Here is a 15,477-nt window from a genome sequence, read left to right as displayed (position 1 = left end):
GAAGATAAAGGTAGCTAATTGGAAAGTCTAAACATCTGACAGTGCCCAGGGAAGTTGAGACACCCATTGTGTTTGCTGATCTTAATTAACTCACTGCCACAGAGGGATGTTTGGAAGGGTGAGGGGGGAATTCATTGAAACTTACCAAAAAGTGAAAGGTCTGGGTAGAGTGAACGTGGAGAGGATGTTTCCACCTATGGGAGAGTCTAGTACCAGAGACCATAGCCTCAGTATAAAAGGACGTACCTTCAGAAAGGAGATAAGGAAGAATTTCTTTAGATATTTTTTATGGCAGAGATTGGCAGATTCTTGTTTAGTACGGGTGTCAGGGCTTATGGGGAGAAGGCAGAAGAATGGGGTTGAGAAGGAAAGATAAATTAGCCATGATTGAATGGCGAAGTATATTTGATAGGCTGATTGGCCTAATTCTGCTCCTAGAACTTATGAGGGTGCAGCTGAGATTTTTCCTTTGGATAAATTTAAAGCAGCTGGAGTAACATATATGGAGGGGAATGATGTGGAAGACTATGAGGACGACGTGTGGCAGGATAGTCTGATGCAGTACAAATGTTGACAGAGGTCAGTTGGGCGAAATGTCCAGTTTCTCTCCCTTGAAGCCGTGTTATTTCAACATCAAACTGGTGCTGCCCCAGTCAAAGTTGGCATTAGCATGTTGCCCTTGTCTGATCTCATTGATCAAATCTTTCTACATATACACAGAAGAAGAATGTTGCAGAAACTGATCCCAGACGGGATGTTGAAGGAGAAAATCATCCACGAGGACAACCTTCAAGATCAGGGAGTGAGGTATGGCTTCATTTACCTAGAGAAATTCCTGCGCCATTCATGGATGATGGATTACTTCCAGAACTGCCCAAAGTTGAAGCTACTCAAGATGAAGTTGGTGTCTGGCAGAAGGTGATCAGTGATCGAGTGTAAGCCTTTCAGTGGATGGTTCAGCATGTGGGGACTGTGCTCTTGAATGCACTGCAAAATGAAATACATCATTTTGGTATAAATGTTTCCTTCTTTGATGAATTTTGTTCAACAGAGGTTGTTACATTGGCTCAACTAATGATGGTATCCCTGAAGAGAGACAGCAAATTGAACTGCGTGGACACCATGTATTTTTTCCAATGAGGAAGACATGGCACTTCACACACAGGTTGATTAGAAACATAGAAATATTGGTGCAGGAGTAGGCCATTCGGCTCTTCTAGCCTGCACTGCCATTCAATATGATCATGGCTGCATCTAAAATCAGTACCCCGTTCCTGCTTTTTCCCCATATCCCTTGAATCCTGTAGCCTGAAGAGCTAAATCTAACTCTCTTGAAAACATCCAGTGAATTGGCCTCCACTGCTTTCTGTGGTAGAGAAATCCACAGATTCACAACTCTGGGTGAAGTTTTTCCTTATCTCAGTCCTAAATGGCCTACCCCTTATTCTTAAACTGTAACCCCTGGTTCTGGATTCCACGAACATCGGTAACATTTTCCCTGCATCTAGCCTGTCCAATCCCTTAAGAATTTTGTATGTTTCCATAAGATCCCCTCTCATCCTACTAAAGTCCAGTGAATACAAGCCCATTCAACCATATGTCAGTCTCACCATCCCCTGAATTAACCTGGTGAACCTATGCTGCACTCCTTCAATAGCAATAATGTCCTTCCTCAAATTAGGAGACTAAAACCTCTTTGCTCCTAAACTCAAATCCCCTTGCAATGAAGTTTAACATGCCATTCACTTTCTTCACTACCTGCTGTACCTGCATGCTTACTTTCAGTGACAGAGATATTAATCTGCCATCCTGTTCTTGCCACCAAAGTGGATAATAGTAAGATTAAACGAGAACTTACCAGTTTGAAGTTTGATCTGTATTTTATGAGGAGGAACGTTGAGGGAATACGTGAAGAACCCGCTTCCAACGCATGCGTGTCATTCTTCAAAGCAGCGGTGTGAGGTCACAGGAACCTATAATGATCTAACATAGTAAGATTATCAAAGAGATACCAGTTTTTGATATGATCATAAGAGGGTGGGAGCGGAGGGCACGTATTCCCTCAACGTTCCTCCTCATAAAATACAGATCAAACTTCAAACTGGTAAGTTCTCGTTTAATCTTACTATTTTACTTCGGAGTCACGTGAGTGACTTCGTGAAGATTTCAAAGCTCTGTGACCTCATGCCGTGGAACGAGTCCATGCTTCACAACTGCCTTGGGTATTGGGAGAGAGCATCATTAGTAATTTTAAAACACACTTATACAAAGAGTTGTTTGGTATAACGAAAAAATATATAATTTTTTTAAATTGACAATCATAGCCCTGTAACCTTTCGGGCAAATTATATTGTTGAACGTAAAATGGTTTCCGAACACGATGATGGCTCCAAAATATAACTGGTTTATTATAAAACCTTTGGAAAAAACCTTTCGGATGACCATCCTGTCATTCTGAGGATTTGGTCTGTGGGTACCTCTAGAATTTTTGCTGCGGATGTTGCTGCAGCCCTGGTGGAATGAGAGTTAAAAAACATTAGTGTCTATTCCTGCCATCTTTAGGACATATTTGAGCCACCTTGATATAGTTTGGGTCGTGACCCTTTTGTGCGGTTTCTTGTAAGAGATTAACAACGCCATTCTCTGACCTCGAATGCTCTTAGTATATTCTATGTATAGTTGGATGTGTCTTGCTATACACAGTCGTTCGTCATATGGGTATACCATAAATTCAAACACTTGACCCGATGAACCTGGTCTGTTTTCTTTTATTAAATCCTGTATGACAAACACCAGTTTCTCGGGTGAGATGATCAGGGAGTCCAGGCTCAGTTTGCTTAATGGCTGGACTCGTTGTGCGGTAACTACCGCCATGAGCATAACCATCTTCATGGTCCGTTACTGAAGTGACAATGCTGTTATGGGCTACCAGCTCCTCAGCATGTTTAGAACGACACCCACCTCCCAGATTTCGGAGTACCTGGTTTTAGGGGGATTACCATTGAATATGCCCCTCATGAGTTTTGTTACCAGGGGGTGCGTTCCCACCGTGTGCCGCTCCGTTCCTTGTGATAGGTAATTGGAGAGTGCACTTCTGGCACTATTGATGGCACTGTAGCTCCATCGATTATCATAATGGAGGCTTGTTAAAATTCCAATACGGCCAGAATGTTCTTGGCCTTTTGGTCGAGGTTGTTGTCCAAGCAGTATATGCCCCATTTCTTGATGTGTCCAAGGTACTGCTTCCGTGTTGACAGTCTTAGTGCAGATGAGATGAGATTCATCGTCCTGTCTGACAGCCCCATGCCGTGTAGTGGGTCTTTCAGACTCTACAAATCAACAAATCCATAGTCTTATGGCATGGATGACTGCCCCCAGTCACTGGATGAATTAATAAATTTGGCTATGTTCATGAGGGAACATGGTTCTAACACCATCCCCTGTATGACCGAATACCATGATTGAGTAGGCTAGTCGGGTACTATGAGAATCCCAGATGCCGAGTCTAGTTGAATTTTCCCTAGTACCCCATTGATGGGGCAGAACGGGGGAAATACATCACCCTATGGCTTTGTTTACATAACAATGCCAAGCTGGTTTTAGAATTTTGGTAAATAATATTGGGGCTAATGTTTGCCCCTTTGGTAAGCTCTATATTGCCAAAGTTCCCCCTCTTTTGAGTCAATGCCTGCCATATAGAAAAACCCAGCTGACACCAAGTCTTTATCAGTAATAAGAGTATCCATCTTAAAATGAACATCTTGAACGAATGTGTTTAGGGTTGAAAGGTCAATGATAATCCTGCAACCCCCATCTATTTTATTTTTAATAAATATGTTTGATACAAATTCTAATGTTCCATGAAAAATATGCTCAATCACACCTTTTGTGTACAATTTTTGTAGCACCATGTGGGCTTTAGATTGTTTGGTTTATGTAAGGACAAAATGCCATTCTGGTGTATGTTGTACTGGGGTTATTGGGATGAGTAAATTCTATCAGATAACCCTGAATACTGCTGAGATTATATGAATCTGTAGTGATTTTATACCATACATAACTGTAGTGTTGCAACCTCCCCTCCCCCACCATCGTGGGTCCCTTTTTAACAGAAGAAACCACACCCACCTACCTCCATGGTTACCGGTGGTTGTGTTATTTCCTTGGTTTTTTTAAAAAGGGGGTTCTGGTTTGATATCTCTTGTTCGGGGTTGTGTGGGAGGTTGAGGCTTCCGCATCTTCCAGGGTGGCCGTCCCCTGGCCATACCCTAAAAAGGCTACTGCGGGTTATATTGATTTCTGGCACTGCCACTGGTATGAGCCACATTTTTATGGCCTTGCATGTGGCTGGTATCGTGCTCCAAAATAGGCCCTAGCGCTGGCCTTGATGAGCCCCAGTGTCTTGCTTCGTCCACCCACGGTTCTTTGTTTGCAAATGGTAGCATTTTAGGGGTCCAGTGCTGGCTGAATGGCAGCCTTCCACATGTAGTTCAGCTCGTATTGCATATTACTAAACAGAGCTAGTGCGTCTTGATGGTCTTTGGTTACCTCCGTTTAGTCCAGGGTGCGGGTGTATGCTGTGATCCCTTCCGTCAATCCCTTTAAGGTTTTCTGGATCTTGAGGTCCTGGTTCCTGATGTTCGTCCCCATATGCTGCCAAATGCATTGGTTTACACTGGGCACCTGTAATGCCTCACCGTTGCCAGGTGGCAGATGTCTGGCCAGTTTCTGTAAATATTTCTTGTTGGAGTTTGTGGCCAGACATATAGTAATACTATTGCCATCCTGGATCCAAGTCTACCCCTGTTTGACTTGGTTAAAGTAATCAGCCACCATGTCCAGCAGAGTCCCTGCTGTGTTAGGATCATGGGACGCTGTATTACCAGGCTCTGGCCCATCAGGGTCCTGCCTACTCTTTTTTATAGAGTTAGAGATCTCTAGGGTCCCGCACGGGGTACCCCTGTGGGGCTTACCTCCTGCCCACTTGTCTTTTGTTCTGCGGACCCCTCTTGCAGGTCAGCCCAGAACTGACCCACAGTGCTCCCCTCTGATGGGGTAGAAGCACTGTGCAGCCCTCAAAGAGGTACTGTTGTGGGTTTATCACGTTGGAGCAAGGCTCCATACACCGCTTCTTCCCGCTCCCGCGCTCTCGGGCGCTGGCCGCCGGCGGTTATGCAAAGTCGGACCCTTCTGAGTCCACGACCTTGTTTGTTTTGTGTCTAGCCTTACCGCTCGGCCGCATGGATCTGGCCGGTGCGGGGCCGACATCGGGCACAGCTGATCCCACTACGGGTGATCCAAGTGCCGCTGGCTGCTGCTGGCTGCCCGCTGCTCCACGGTCCTCCTTCTCCAGCTTTGTCCTTCCTTCCGTGGAGTGGATATGGCTGGTGTGGAGGACATCTGGCACAGCTGATTCCATCTAGCCCACCAGCTTTGTCGCAGCCCGTTGTTTCTGCACCTGCAATCACCCATCTGCTGCCGTTATTGACTGGTCAAAGCAACGGCTCTATTTGAATGGTCTCCCGCCCGGCCGTGGTGTTCTGGCTGGTGCGGGGCCAGGTCAGCACTGCTCTCCTTATAACTGGAGTTAAACGTGCCTATGGCGGCTGCTACTGCCGGCTGCCTCTGTCTTCCCCAGCCAGCTTTACTAGCAGCACTATGGACAGTCCTTTGTCCAGCTTCCCCTCCTGTACAGACGCAGTGTGGGGAAACAGTGTTTGTTTTTTGCTCCCTCTCCCGCCCGTTGCGGGAGCGAGTCGGGAGCGAAAGTTGGGCACAGCTATTCTTATTACGGGAGCCGACTCCGGTCGCAGCTGTTGTCCCCTGTTGCACTTACTGCACCTGGCTTAGCCACGGCAGGAGCGCAATCTCATATTGTCCCCTAATTTTTAAAAATGGGGGCAGAGCACTAATACAACCTACTGTTGTGTAGGTTATTGGCTCTGTTTTTTCCCCCACCCTGTATGGGGTGAAGTTGGCACTCGCTCCCGTTATGGGAGACAGTGGTGCCGACTTCCGTTGCTGGCTGACTGCTGCTGTACAGCGGCAGCTCGACAGCCTTCCTGCAAACAAGAAGAAAAGGTAAGGAATTTTCTTACCTGTTCCGCAGCCCCAGGCCCATGTAGCGTCGGTCTTTGGGGCTGTGTCGGCTCCGGAGTACTCCCTTGTCGGCGTTCTCTTCCCGGAGCTGAAGTCGCACGAACTCCCGCTAAGGGAGACTGTCGTGCCACCGGCCGTTGCTGGCTGCCTGCTGCTTGCAGACTTCTCCCCCGCCAGCTTTCAACAGCCTTCTGTAGAAAAAGGTAAGTAAAGAACGATGTTCACTTACCTTACTGTTGCAGGTTCGAAACCCTGCCGTTTGGGAGGAACGTCCTTCCTCCCGACAATGACGAGTTGCAATGCGTGTAGCGTAATGACACGCATGCGTTGGAAGCGGGTTCTTCACGAAGTCACTCACGTGACTCCGAAGTAAAATCTCACATTTATCCACATTATACTGCATCTGCCATGCATCCGCCCACTCACCCAACCTATCCCAGTCACCCTGCGGGCTCATAGCATCCTCATCGCAGCTCACACTGCCAACCAGCTTTCTGTCATTTGCAAACCTGGAGATGTCACATTTAATTCCCTCGTCTAAATCGTTAATATATATTGTAAGTAACTGGGGTCCCAGCACCGAGCCATACGGCATCACACTAGTCACTGCCTGCCATTCTGAATAGGACCCGTTAATTCCTACTCTTTGCTTCCTGTCTGCCAACCAGTTATCTATCCTTGTCAATACCCTACCCCCAATACCATGTGATCTAATTTTGCACACTAATCTCTTGTATGGGACCTTGTCAAAGGCTTTTTGAAAGGCCAGATACACCACATTCATTGGCTCTCCCTTTTCCATTCTACTTGTTACATCCTAAAAAACCTCCAGAAGATTAGTCAAGCATGACTGACCAATCCTGTCACTGCTTTCAAAATGCACTGCTATAACATCTTTAATAATTGACTCAAGCATCTTCCCCACTACCAATGTAGGAGTATCTGGTCTGTTATTCCCTGTTTTCTCTCTCCCTCCTTTCTTAAAAAGTGGAGTTACATTGGCTACCCTCCAGTCCACATGAACTGACCCAGAGTCGACAGAACATTGGGAAATGATCACCAATCTCTAGGGTCACCTCCTTGAGTACTCTGGGATGCAGACTATCAGGCCATTTTGGATATTTAGCCTGATATTCCTTCCATGAATCATTGTTCATGGATTTTGTGCTTCTTTTGACATAAGATTGCTTCCTGGGTGATTGCATGGATTTACTGGGCCAAATGTCATCTTCTTTTGTTGTGAGAGCTATAGCTTAAGGTGCAAGATGAGATCTTAGTTAAACTGTGCTAAGAACATAAGCAAAAGCTGCAGATGCTGAAAATCTGAAAAAGTAACTTGGCAGTCTGGCAGCAATTATAGAAAGAAACACGGTACACAGCTTTTATCCCCAAATTGTGAAATGGCCATTGACCCACAAGAAACATGAATGAAAGATTCACAAACTTCCCAGCTGGTTGTATTTGTGTCTGTGTCATGAATGAATGAATATGCTTGCTCTTATCACTAGAAAATTAAAACAGACTGGTGCCGTGATAGATATATTAGGAGAATGAAAGAATTTGAATGGGGTGATACGTAGTGTAAAGAAGTCAAGTCTGACACACTTGTAACTTTACTGAGTACTTAATAAAGGCACATGTATGGCACGTCCCAGTACTGACTGCATCTAGTCTTCAGGCGTACTGGAACCAGGGGTGGAGCAAGGGGAAGATATCACAATTATACTGAGATAACTAAGGCGTGGTTAGCTACATTATAGGTTGCATGCATAAACCATCTACATCCTTTCCCTTAGAAATCTAAAAATGAAATTAGAACAGTGGCAGTGTGATTATACAACAGATGCAAATTTAGGCGAAATCACCGTAGCGGACAGGAGGCTTGACAACCCGACCCGAGCGTGTGCGTATAGCACCATCACCCTCCCCACCAGATAGAAGAGGAGGCGGAGCGGTAGCAGCCGGGAAGGAGAAAGCAGGCGGAGACCCAACCGGGAATGCGGGAGGAGACCCAACCGGCACGGGGGATCCAGGAGGAGGAGAAGGAGAACGAGCAGGGGAGGAAATCATCCGCCCGAAACCAGGAGGCACAGAAGGAGGAGAACGTGGCAAGCGAACGGACCGGGACATGCAGGGAGCTGTGGGGTAATTAGTAACAGCAGGCTGGAAGCGCAACGGAGGTGCGTAAGGAGCCGCAGGAGGAGGCTGCGGCTCGTTAACGGCCAACAGGTGCTGGCGGCTCCGACGGTAGACAGCTCCATCAAAGTCCACCAGATAAGATCTCGGGGAGTCGTCCACACCAACAACGGTCGCGAGTCGGGAGTATCCGGTGGCTGTCTGCATGCGGACGACCTGGCCAGGCAGTAGAGGTGAGAGCGGGCGGCAGGACTTGTCGTGAGAGCGGCGCTGTACCTCATGTTTGTGATCGATCCGTTGCTGGACGGCGGCAGGCTCGAGGACCTTGGGTATCAGGGATTGTTGTGTGATCGGCATCGGTGGGGGAAGCACGCGGGACATCAGGCGCTGGGCAGAGGATCGCATGGTAGAGTCTCGAGAGACGTTGCGGAGGTTGAGTAGACCCAGGTAAAAATCACAATTGGACAGGCGAGACTGCTCGAGTAAATTCTTGGCACTGCGGACAGCTCGCTCGGCCAGTCCATTGCTCTGCGGGTACTCAGGGCTGCTGGTGTAGTGGTGGAAGTTCCACTTGACAGTGAAAGCCTTGAATTCTGCGCTGGTGAACTGCCGGCCAATGTCTGTCTGTAAGTGGACCGAGGGCCCGAAGGTAGCAAAGTGTCTGCACAGCTTGCTGATAACCATCTCAGAAGTGATAGCAGGGAGAAGGTCCACCTCAAACAATTTGGAGTATGAATCAACCAACACCAGGTAGTGCTTGCCTCGCCATTCGAATATGTCAGCAGCCAGCGAGGTCCAGGGCATGACAGGCGCTGGTTGCTGTAGAAGGGGCTGGCGCTGCTGATGTGGGGCCAGGGTGTTGCAGTCAGGACAGGAGGCTACTCGGGCTTTAATGTATTTGGCCATGCCGGGCCAATAGTACTGTTCTTGGGCATGTGAGACGGTGGCATCGGCTCCGGGATGCCCCATGTGGGCAACGTTGTAGTACAAGTCGTACAGGGAGGCAGGGATGACAACCTTGTGACCCTTGATGATGATACCGTCCCGGAGCACAAGCTCGTCGCGGACCAGAAAGAAAGGGTGGGCACCCACAGGCAGTGAGGTGCGTCTGCTGGGCCACCGCCGCTGGATGACGGCTGCAAGCTGTTGCAGGTCGGGGTCATTGGCGGTATGCTCGGCCAGGCACTGCAGCTGCTTAGAGGGAACAAAGTTGACATTGAGTACCTGCAGATCCTCCTGCTCGTAGGGGGTGCCTCTCACAGGAGTAGCGGGGGGCCCGGGATAGTGCGTCGGCCACATACATCTCGGTGCCCTTCTTGTACACAATCAGAAAGTCGAATCGTTGGAGCTGTAACATCATGCGCTGGAGTCTGGCAGGTGTGATGTGAATGGGTTTATTGAGGATGGTCACGACCGTGAATCTGCTACCAAAAAGAAAGTATTTAAATTTGGAGCAGGCGAATACAACCGCAAGAAGCTCCTTTTAGATTTGTGCATAGCGCTGCTCAGTGTCTGTCATGGTACGCGAGGCATAAGAAATGGGCTGTAGCGAGCCGTCATCATGGAGTTGCAGGCAGGCAGCACCGAGTCAGAAACGGGATGCATCACACGTAACTATGATCGGACGGTGTAGATCGAAAAACTTGAGAGTTGGTGTGCTGATCAGCTTTGTTTTAAGATAGTCAAAAGCCTGCTGGTGTTGAGGAAACCAGGACCAGGCAACGTCTTTTTTCATCAGTTGCCTCAGGGGTGCACTCAACTCGCTGAGGTTGGGGATGAACTTTCCCAGGTAGTTGACCATGCCCAGGAATCGCTGCAGGCTGGGTACCTCGGTCGGGGCAGGCAGCTCGGAGATTGCGTTGGTCTTCTGCGGGTCAAGTTTCAGCCCGTGGGCTGTGAAGATGTGGCCAACATAGGGTACTTCAGCTACACGGAACTTGCACTTTGACAGGTTGAGTTTTAAGTTGATCTGGCGAGCGCGGTCTAGAATTCGCTGGAGGTTGTGGTCGTGCTCAGCAGCATCTTTCCCGTATACCAGGATGTCATCCACGATAATGGCACACGGCAGGCCGGCAAACAGTTGCTCCATGGAGCGTTGAAACACCTCGCTAGCAGAGTTGATGCCGAACGGCATCCGCAAAAATTTGAATCTTCCGAAGGGGGTGCCAAACGTGGTTAAGTCTGAGGAGTGTTTGTCAAGAGGTATTTGCCAGAATGAGCTCCTGGCGTCAAGGACTGAGAACACCATGGCCTGGCCGACCTGGGCAGCAAAATCTTCTACGGTCCTCATGGGATAATGAGGACGTCTTATTGCTAGATTTAAGTCTTTGGGATTGATGCACACCTGTATCTCGCTCTTACCCTTCTTCATGGTGGCAACCATGGTGGAGACCCACTCGGTGGGTTCGCTAACGGCTTCCAGCACTCCTATGGCAACCACGTTCTTCAGCATGGCTTCAACCTTGTCCTTCATGGCAAACGATACCTTGTGCGGAGCACAGACCACTGGCACAACCGACGGGTCAGTTGCGATCTTGTATACAAGGGGCACCTTGCCCAATTCATCATCGAATAGGTCTGGGTATTCAGAAGGTGGATTCAGCATCACCCGCACTTCGTGGACAGAACGGTTGAAGGACACCAGTCCAAGGTCCTGACACGCCTGGTTGCTCAACAGAGTCACACAATCACAGTTAAGAATGAAAAACGACAGGGCTCGCGAAGATTTCTGCAGCATACAGTTAAAAGTGGCCCTTCCCACAGGTTTCAGCACCTCTCCCCCATAAACACGCAATGTGGAGCGATCTGCAGTTAGCTGCTCATTATTTCTAATCTTCCTGAACAGGGATGTTGACATAACATTCACCTTCGCCCCCGTATCTAGCTTGGCAGAGAAAGATTTATTGTTGACAGTGACTAGCACAGATGGGTCGGAAAGGCGAGTTTGAGTATGAAGGAGAGAATAAACACTGGCATCTCCCATGGAAGTACTTGGCTCGGAGTCGTGGGCAGTGTCGATGGAAGACTGAGAACTGAAATTGTTATCAACTTGTTGTAAGTTGTTTAAAACGTGTCTGGAAGCTGGTGGAAAGTTCCCACGGGAGCGGCAGGCAGCCGAGAAATGGTTCATCTTCTTGCAAAAATTACAAGCTTTACCAAATGCTGGACACTGCGACTGCATAGAGTGGATGTAATTACAGTTGGGGCACTTCTTAGCAATCGGGACCCGAGCGGCATATGTCAGCCGCGGTGCAGGTCGAACGTTGTCTTGCTTGCGACGGGGCATGGTAACACTAGTCAGATTGATACTGACTGTCTACATTGATTTGACTGACTGTCAAACCCCCTCTACCCGTGTAGCTTGTGGCACACGGATTCTGGCACATGCATTGTATTGCACAGTGCCCAGGTTGCATGCATAAATCATCTACACGTAGCTTATTTTTCTCTGATCAAATAATGACTCTGTCAATATTAGATAGACACTAACAACGTCAATGAAGAGATCAGAAAACACTCTTACCAAGAGAGAAATGTGAATTCGACCTCACGGCCACATAGGGCAGATGAGGCTGATGATGAAGATATGGTTAAGGGAACCAAGTAAGGTTAAGCAGGAAAAATCAGATGAAGAGATGGGAAAAGATCTTTGAACATGTACATCAACGAGTGAGCCTGGCCTGTTCACTGAGTTTCTGAGTAACTCAACCCAAATCTTGAACCTTACATTCCTGTTATTCATAATGACCCCACAGCTGTTGCTATTGCCTGATGATTGATTAAATCTTTCTGCTTATAATTACAGGCAGTTCTGGCAGCATTGGATGCCAAACAGAGTGTGAAAGGAGAAAAACTCCCAGGGGATCAGTCTTTGAGTGATATACAACTTGATGTTGCTGCAGAAACTGCTAAGCCATCTGTAAGTCATTAGATACTTTTTTTTAAATTGAGTCAATTATTCTCCAGAGTGTGACTTCAGGGATTCCTCCTTCAGGGATTCCTCCTTCCAGAAGTTACATGGGCTGTTGGATTGAGACTGGTTCAATATATTGTCTTGGCCGAATCACTGTTGATGTCACAAAAGATAAAGGTAGCTGATTGGAAAGTCTAAACATCTGACAATGACCAGGGAAGTTGAGACACCTATTGTGTTTGTTGATCTTAATTAACTCACTGCCACAGAGGGACGTTTGGAAGGATGAGGGGGTAACTTCATTGAAACTTACCAAATAGTGAAAGGTCTGGATAGAGTGAATGTGAAGAAGATGTTTCCACCAATGGGATTGTCTAGGACCAGAGACCATAGTCTCAGGATAAAAGGACGTACCTTTAGAAAGGAGATGAGCAGGAATTTCTTTAGTCAGAGGGTGGTGAATCTGTGGAATTCATTACCACAGACGGCTGTGGAGAACTAATCAATAGATATTTTTTAAGGCAGAGATTGACAGATTCTTGGTTAGTACGGGTGTCAGGGCTTATGGGGAGAAGGCAGAAAAATGGGCTTGAGAGGGAAAAATAGATCAGCCATGATTGAATGGCGAAGTAGATTTGATAGGCTGAATGGCCTAATTCTGCTCCTAGAACATATGAACTTATGAGGGTGCAGCTGAGAATGTTTATTTGGATACATTTAAAGCAGAGCTGGAGTAACATATATGGAGAGGAACGATATACATTGGTATACACTGGCCCAACTAATGATGGTATCCCTGAAGAGAGACAGCAAATTAAACTGCGTGGACACCATGTATTTTTTCCAATGAGGAAGACATGGCACTGCACACACTGGTTGATTAGAAAAATAGAAATATAGGTGCAGGAGTAGGCCTTTCGGCTCTTCGATCTTGCACCACCATTCATTATGATCATGGCTGCATCTAAAATCAGTATCCCATTCCTGCTTTTCCCCCATATTTCAGTATTGATGTGGATAGAGAACTGGCTGGCAAACAGGAAGCAAAGAGTAGGAGTAAACGGGTCCTTTTCTCAATGGCAGGCAGTGACTAGTGGGGTACCGCAAGGCTCAGTACTGGGACCCCAGCTATTTACAATATATATTAATGATCTGGATGAGGGAATTGAAGGCAATATCTCCAAGTTTGCGGATTACACTAAGCTGGGGGGCAGTGTTAGGTGTGAGGAGGATGCTAGGAGACTGCAAGGTGACTTGGATAGGCTGGGTGAGTGGGCAAATGTTTGGCAGATGCAGTATAATGTGGATAAATGTGAGGTTATCCATTTTGGTGGCAAAAACGGGAAAGCAGACTATTATCTAAATGGTGGCTGATTGGGAAAGGGGGAGATGCAGCGAGACCTGGGTGTCATGGTACACCAGTCATTGAAGGTAGGCATGCAGGTGCAGCAGGCAGTAAAGAAAGCGAATGGTATGTTGGCTTTCATAGCAAGAGGATTTGAGTATAGGAGCAGGGAGGTTCTACTGCAGTTGTACAGGGTCTTGGTGAGACCACACCTGGAGTATTGCGTGCAGTTTTGGTCTCCAAATCTGAGGAAGGACATTATTGCCACAGAGGGAGTGCAGAGAAGGTTCACCAGACTGATTCCTGGGATGTCAGGACTGTCATGAAGAAAGACTGGATAGACTTGGTTTATACTCTCTGGAATTTAGGAGATTGAGAGGGGATCTTATAGAAACTTACAAAATTCTTAAGGGGTTGGACAGGCTAGATGCAGGAAGATTGTTCCCGATGTTGGGGAAGTCCAGGACAAGGGGTCACAGCTTAAGGATAAGGGGGAAATCCTTTAAAACCGAGATGAGGAGAACTTTTTTCACACAGAGAGTGGTGAATCTCTGGAACTCTCTGCCACAGAGGGTAGTTGAGGCCAGTTCATTGGCTATATTTAAGAGGGAGTTAGATGTGGCCCTTGTGGCCAAGGGGATCAGAGGGTATGGAGAGAAGGCAGGTACGGGATACTGAGTTGGATGATCAGCCATGATCATATTGAATGGCGGTGCAGGCTCGAAGGGCCGAATGGCCTACTCCTGCACCTAATTTCTATGTTTCTATGTTTCTATACCCCTTAATTCCTGTAGCCCTAAGAGCTAAATCTAACTCTCTTGAAAACATCCAGTGAATTGGCTTCCACTGCTTTCTGTGGTAGAGAAATCCACAGATTCTGAAAATTTTCCTTATCTCATTCCTAAATGGCCTACCCCTTATTTTTAAACTGTGACCCCTGGTTCTGGACGCCCCCAACATCGGAAATATTTTCCCTGCATCTAGCCTGTTCAATCCTTTAAGAATTGTATATTAAGATTGCCTCTCATCCTACTAAATTCCAGTGAATACAAGCCCATTCGACCCATTCTTTCATAATATGTCAGTCTCGCCATCCCCTGAATTGACCCGGTGAACCTACACAGCCTTGCGGCATCACACTAGTCACTGCCTGCCATTCAGAAAAGGACCCGTTAATTACTACTCTTTCCTTCCTGTCTGCTAACCAGTTCTCTATTCTTGTCAATACCCTACCCCCAATACCATGTGCTTTAATTTTTCACACTAATCTCTTGTGTGGAACCTTGTCAAAGGCTTTTTAAAAGTCTAGATCACCTCATTCACTGGTTCTCCCTTATCTATTCTACTTGTTACATCCTCAAAAACTTCCAGAAGATTAGACAAGCATGACTTTGACTGATCCTGTCACTTCTTTCCAAATGCGCTGCTATAGCATCTATAATAATTGACTCAAGCATCTTCCCCACGACCAATGTAAGGGTAAATGATCTGTTATTCCCTGTTTTGTCTCTCTCTCCTTTCATAAAAAGTGGAGTTACATTGGCTACCCTCCAGTCCACATGAACTGATCCAGAGTCAACAGAACACTGGAAAATAATCACCAGTCTCTAGGGCCACCTCCTAGAGTACTCTGGGATGCAGACCATCAGGCCATTTTGGATATTTAGGCTGATATTCCTTCCATGAATGATTGTTCATGGTTGTTGTGCTTCCTTTGATTAATAATAGACAATAGGCACTAGGTGCAGGAGTAGGCCATTTGGCCCTTCGTGCCAGCACCGCCATTCAATGTGATTGTGGCTGATTATCCCCAATCAGTACCGGTTCCTGTCTTCTCCCCATAACCCCTGACTCCACTATCTTTAAGAGCCCTATCAAGCTCTCTCTTTAAAGTATCCAGAGAACCAGCCTCCACAGAGGCAGAGAATTCCAGACACACAACTCTCTTTGAGAAAAAGTGTTTTTTTCTCTTTGTTCTAAATGG

The 15,477-nt window shown here is 47.0% G+C and overlaps 1 protein-coding gene across 1 annotated transcript in view; it reads left to right on the top strand.

The window, feature by feature from the left end:
* LOC129699142 (uncharacterized) overlaps positions 1–15,477 on the top strand; it is a 285,806-nt gene that overhangs the window by 221,110 nt on the left and 49,219 nt on the right. The window contains exons 39-40 of the mRNA XM_055638811.1: positions 721–807; positions 12,041–12,154. Coding sequence (XP_055494786.1) covers positions 721–807; positions 12,041–12,154 — 201 coding nt within the window. The remainder of the gene's footprint in view (positions 1–720; positions 808–12,040; positions 12,155–15,477) is intronic.

The sequence above is a fragment of the Leucoraja erinacea genome, chromosome 7 (genome assembly GCF_028641065.1).
Source record: "Leucoraja erinacea ecotype New England chromosome 7, Leri_hhj_1, whole genome shotgun sequence".
NCBI lineage: Eukaryota > Metazoa > Chordata > Chondrichthyes > Rajiformes > Rajidae > Leucoraja > Leucoraja erinaceus.
This window is presented reverse-complemented; position numbering and strand designations above follow the sequence as displayed.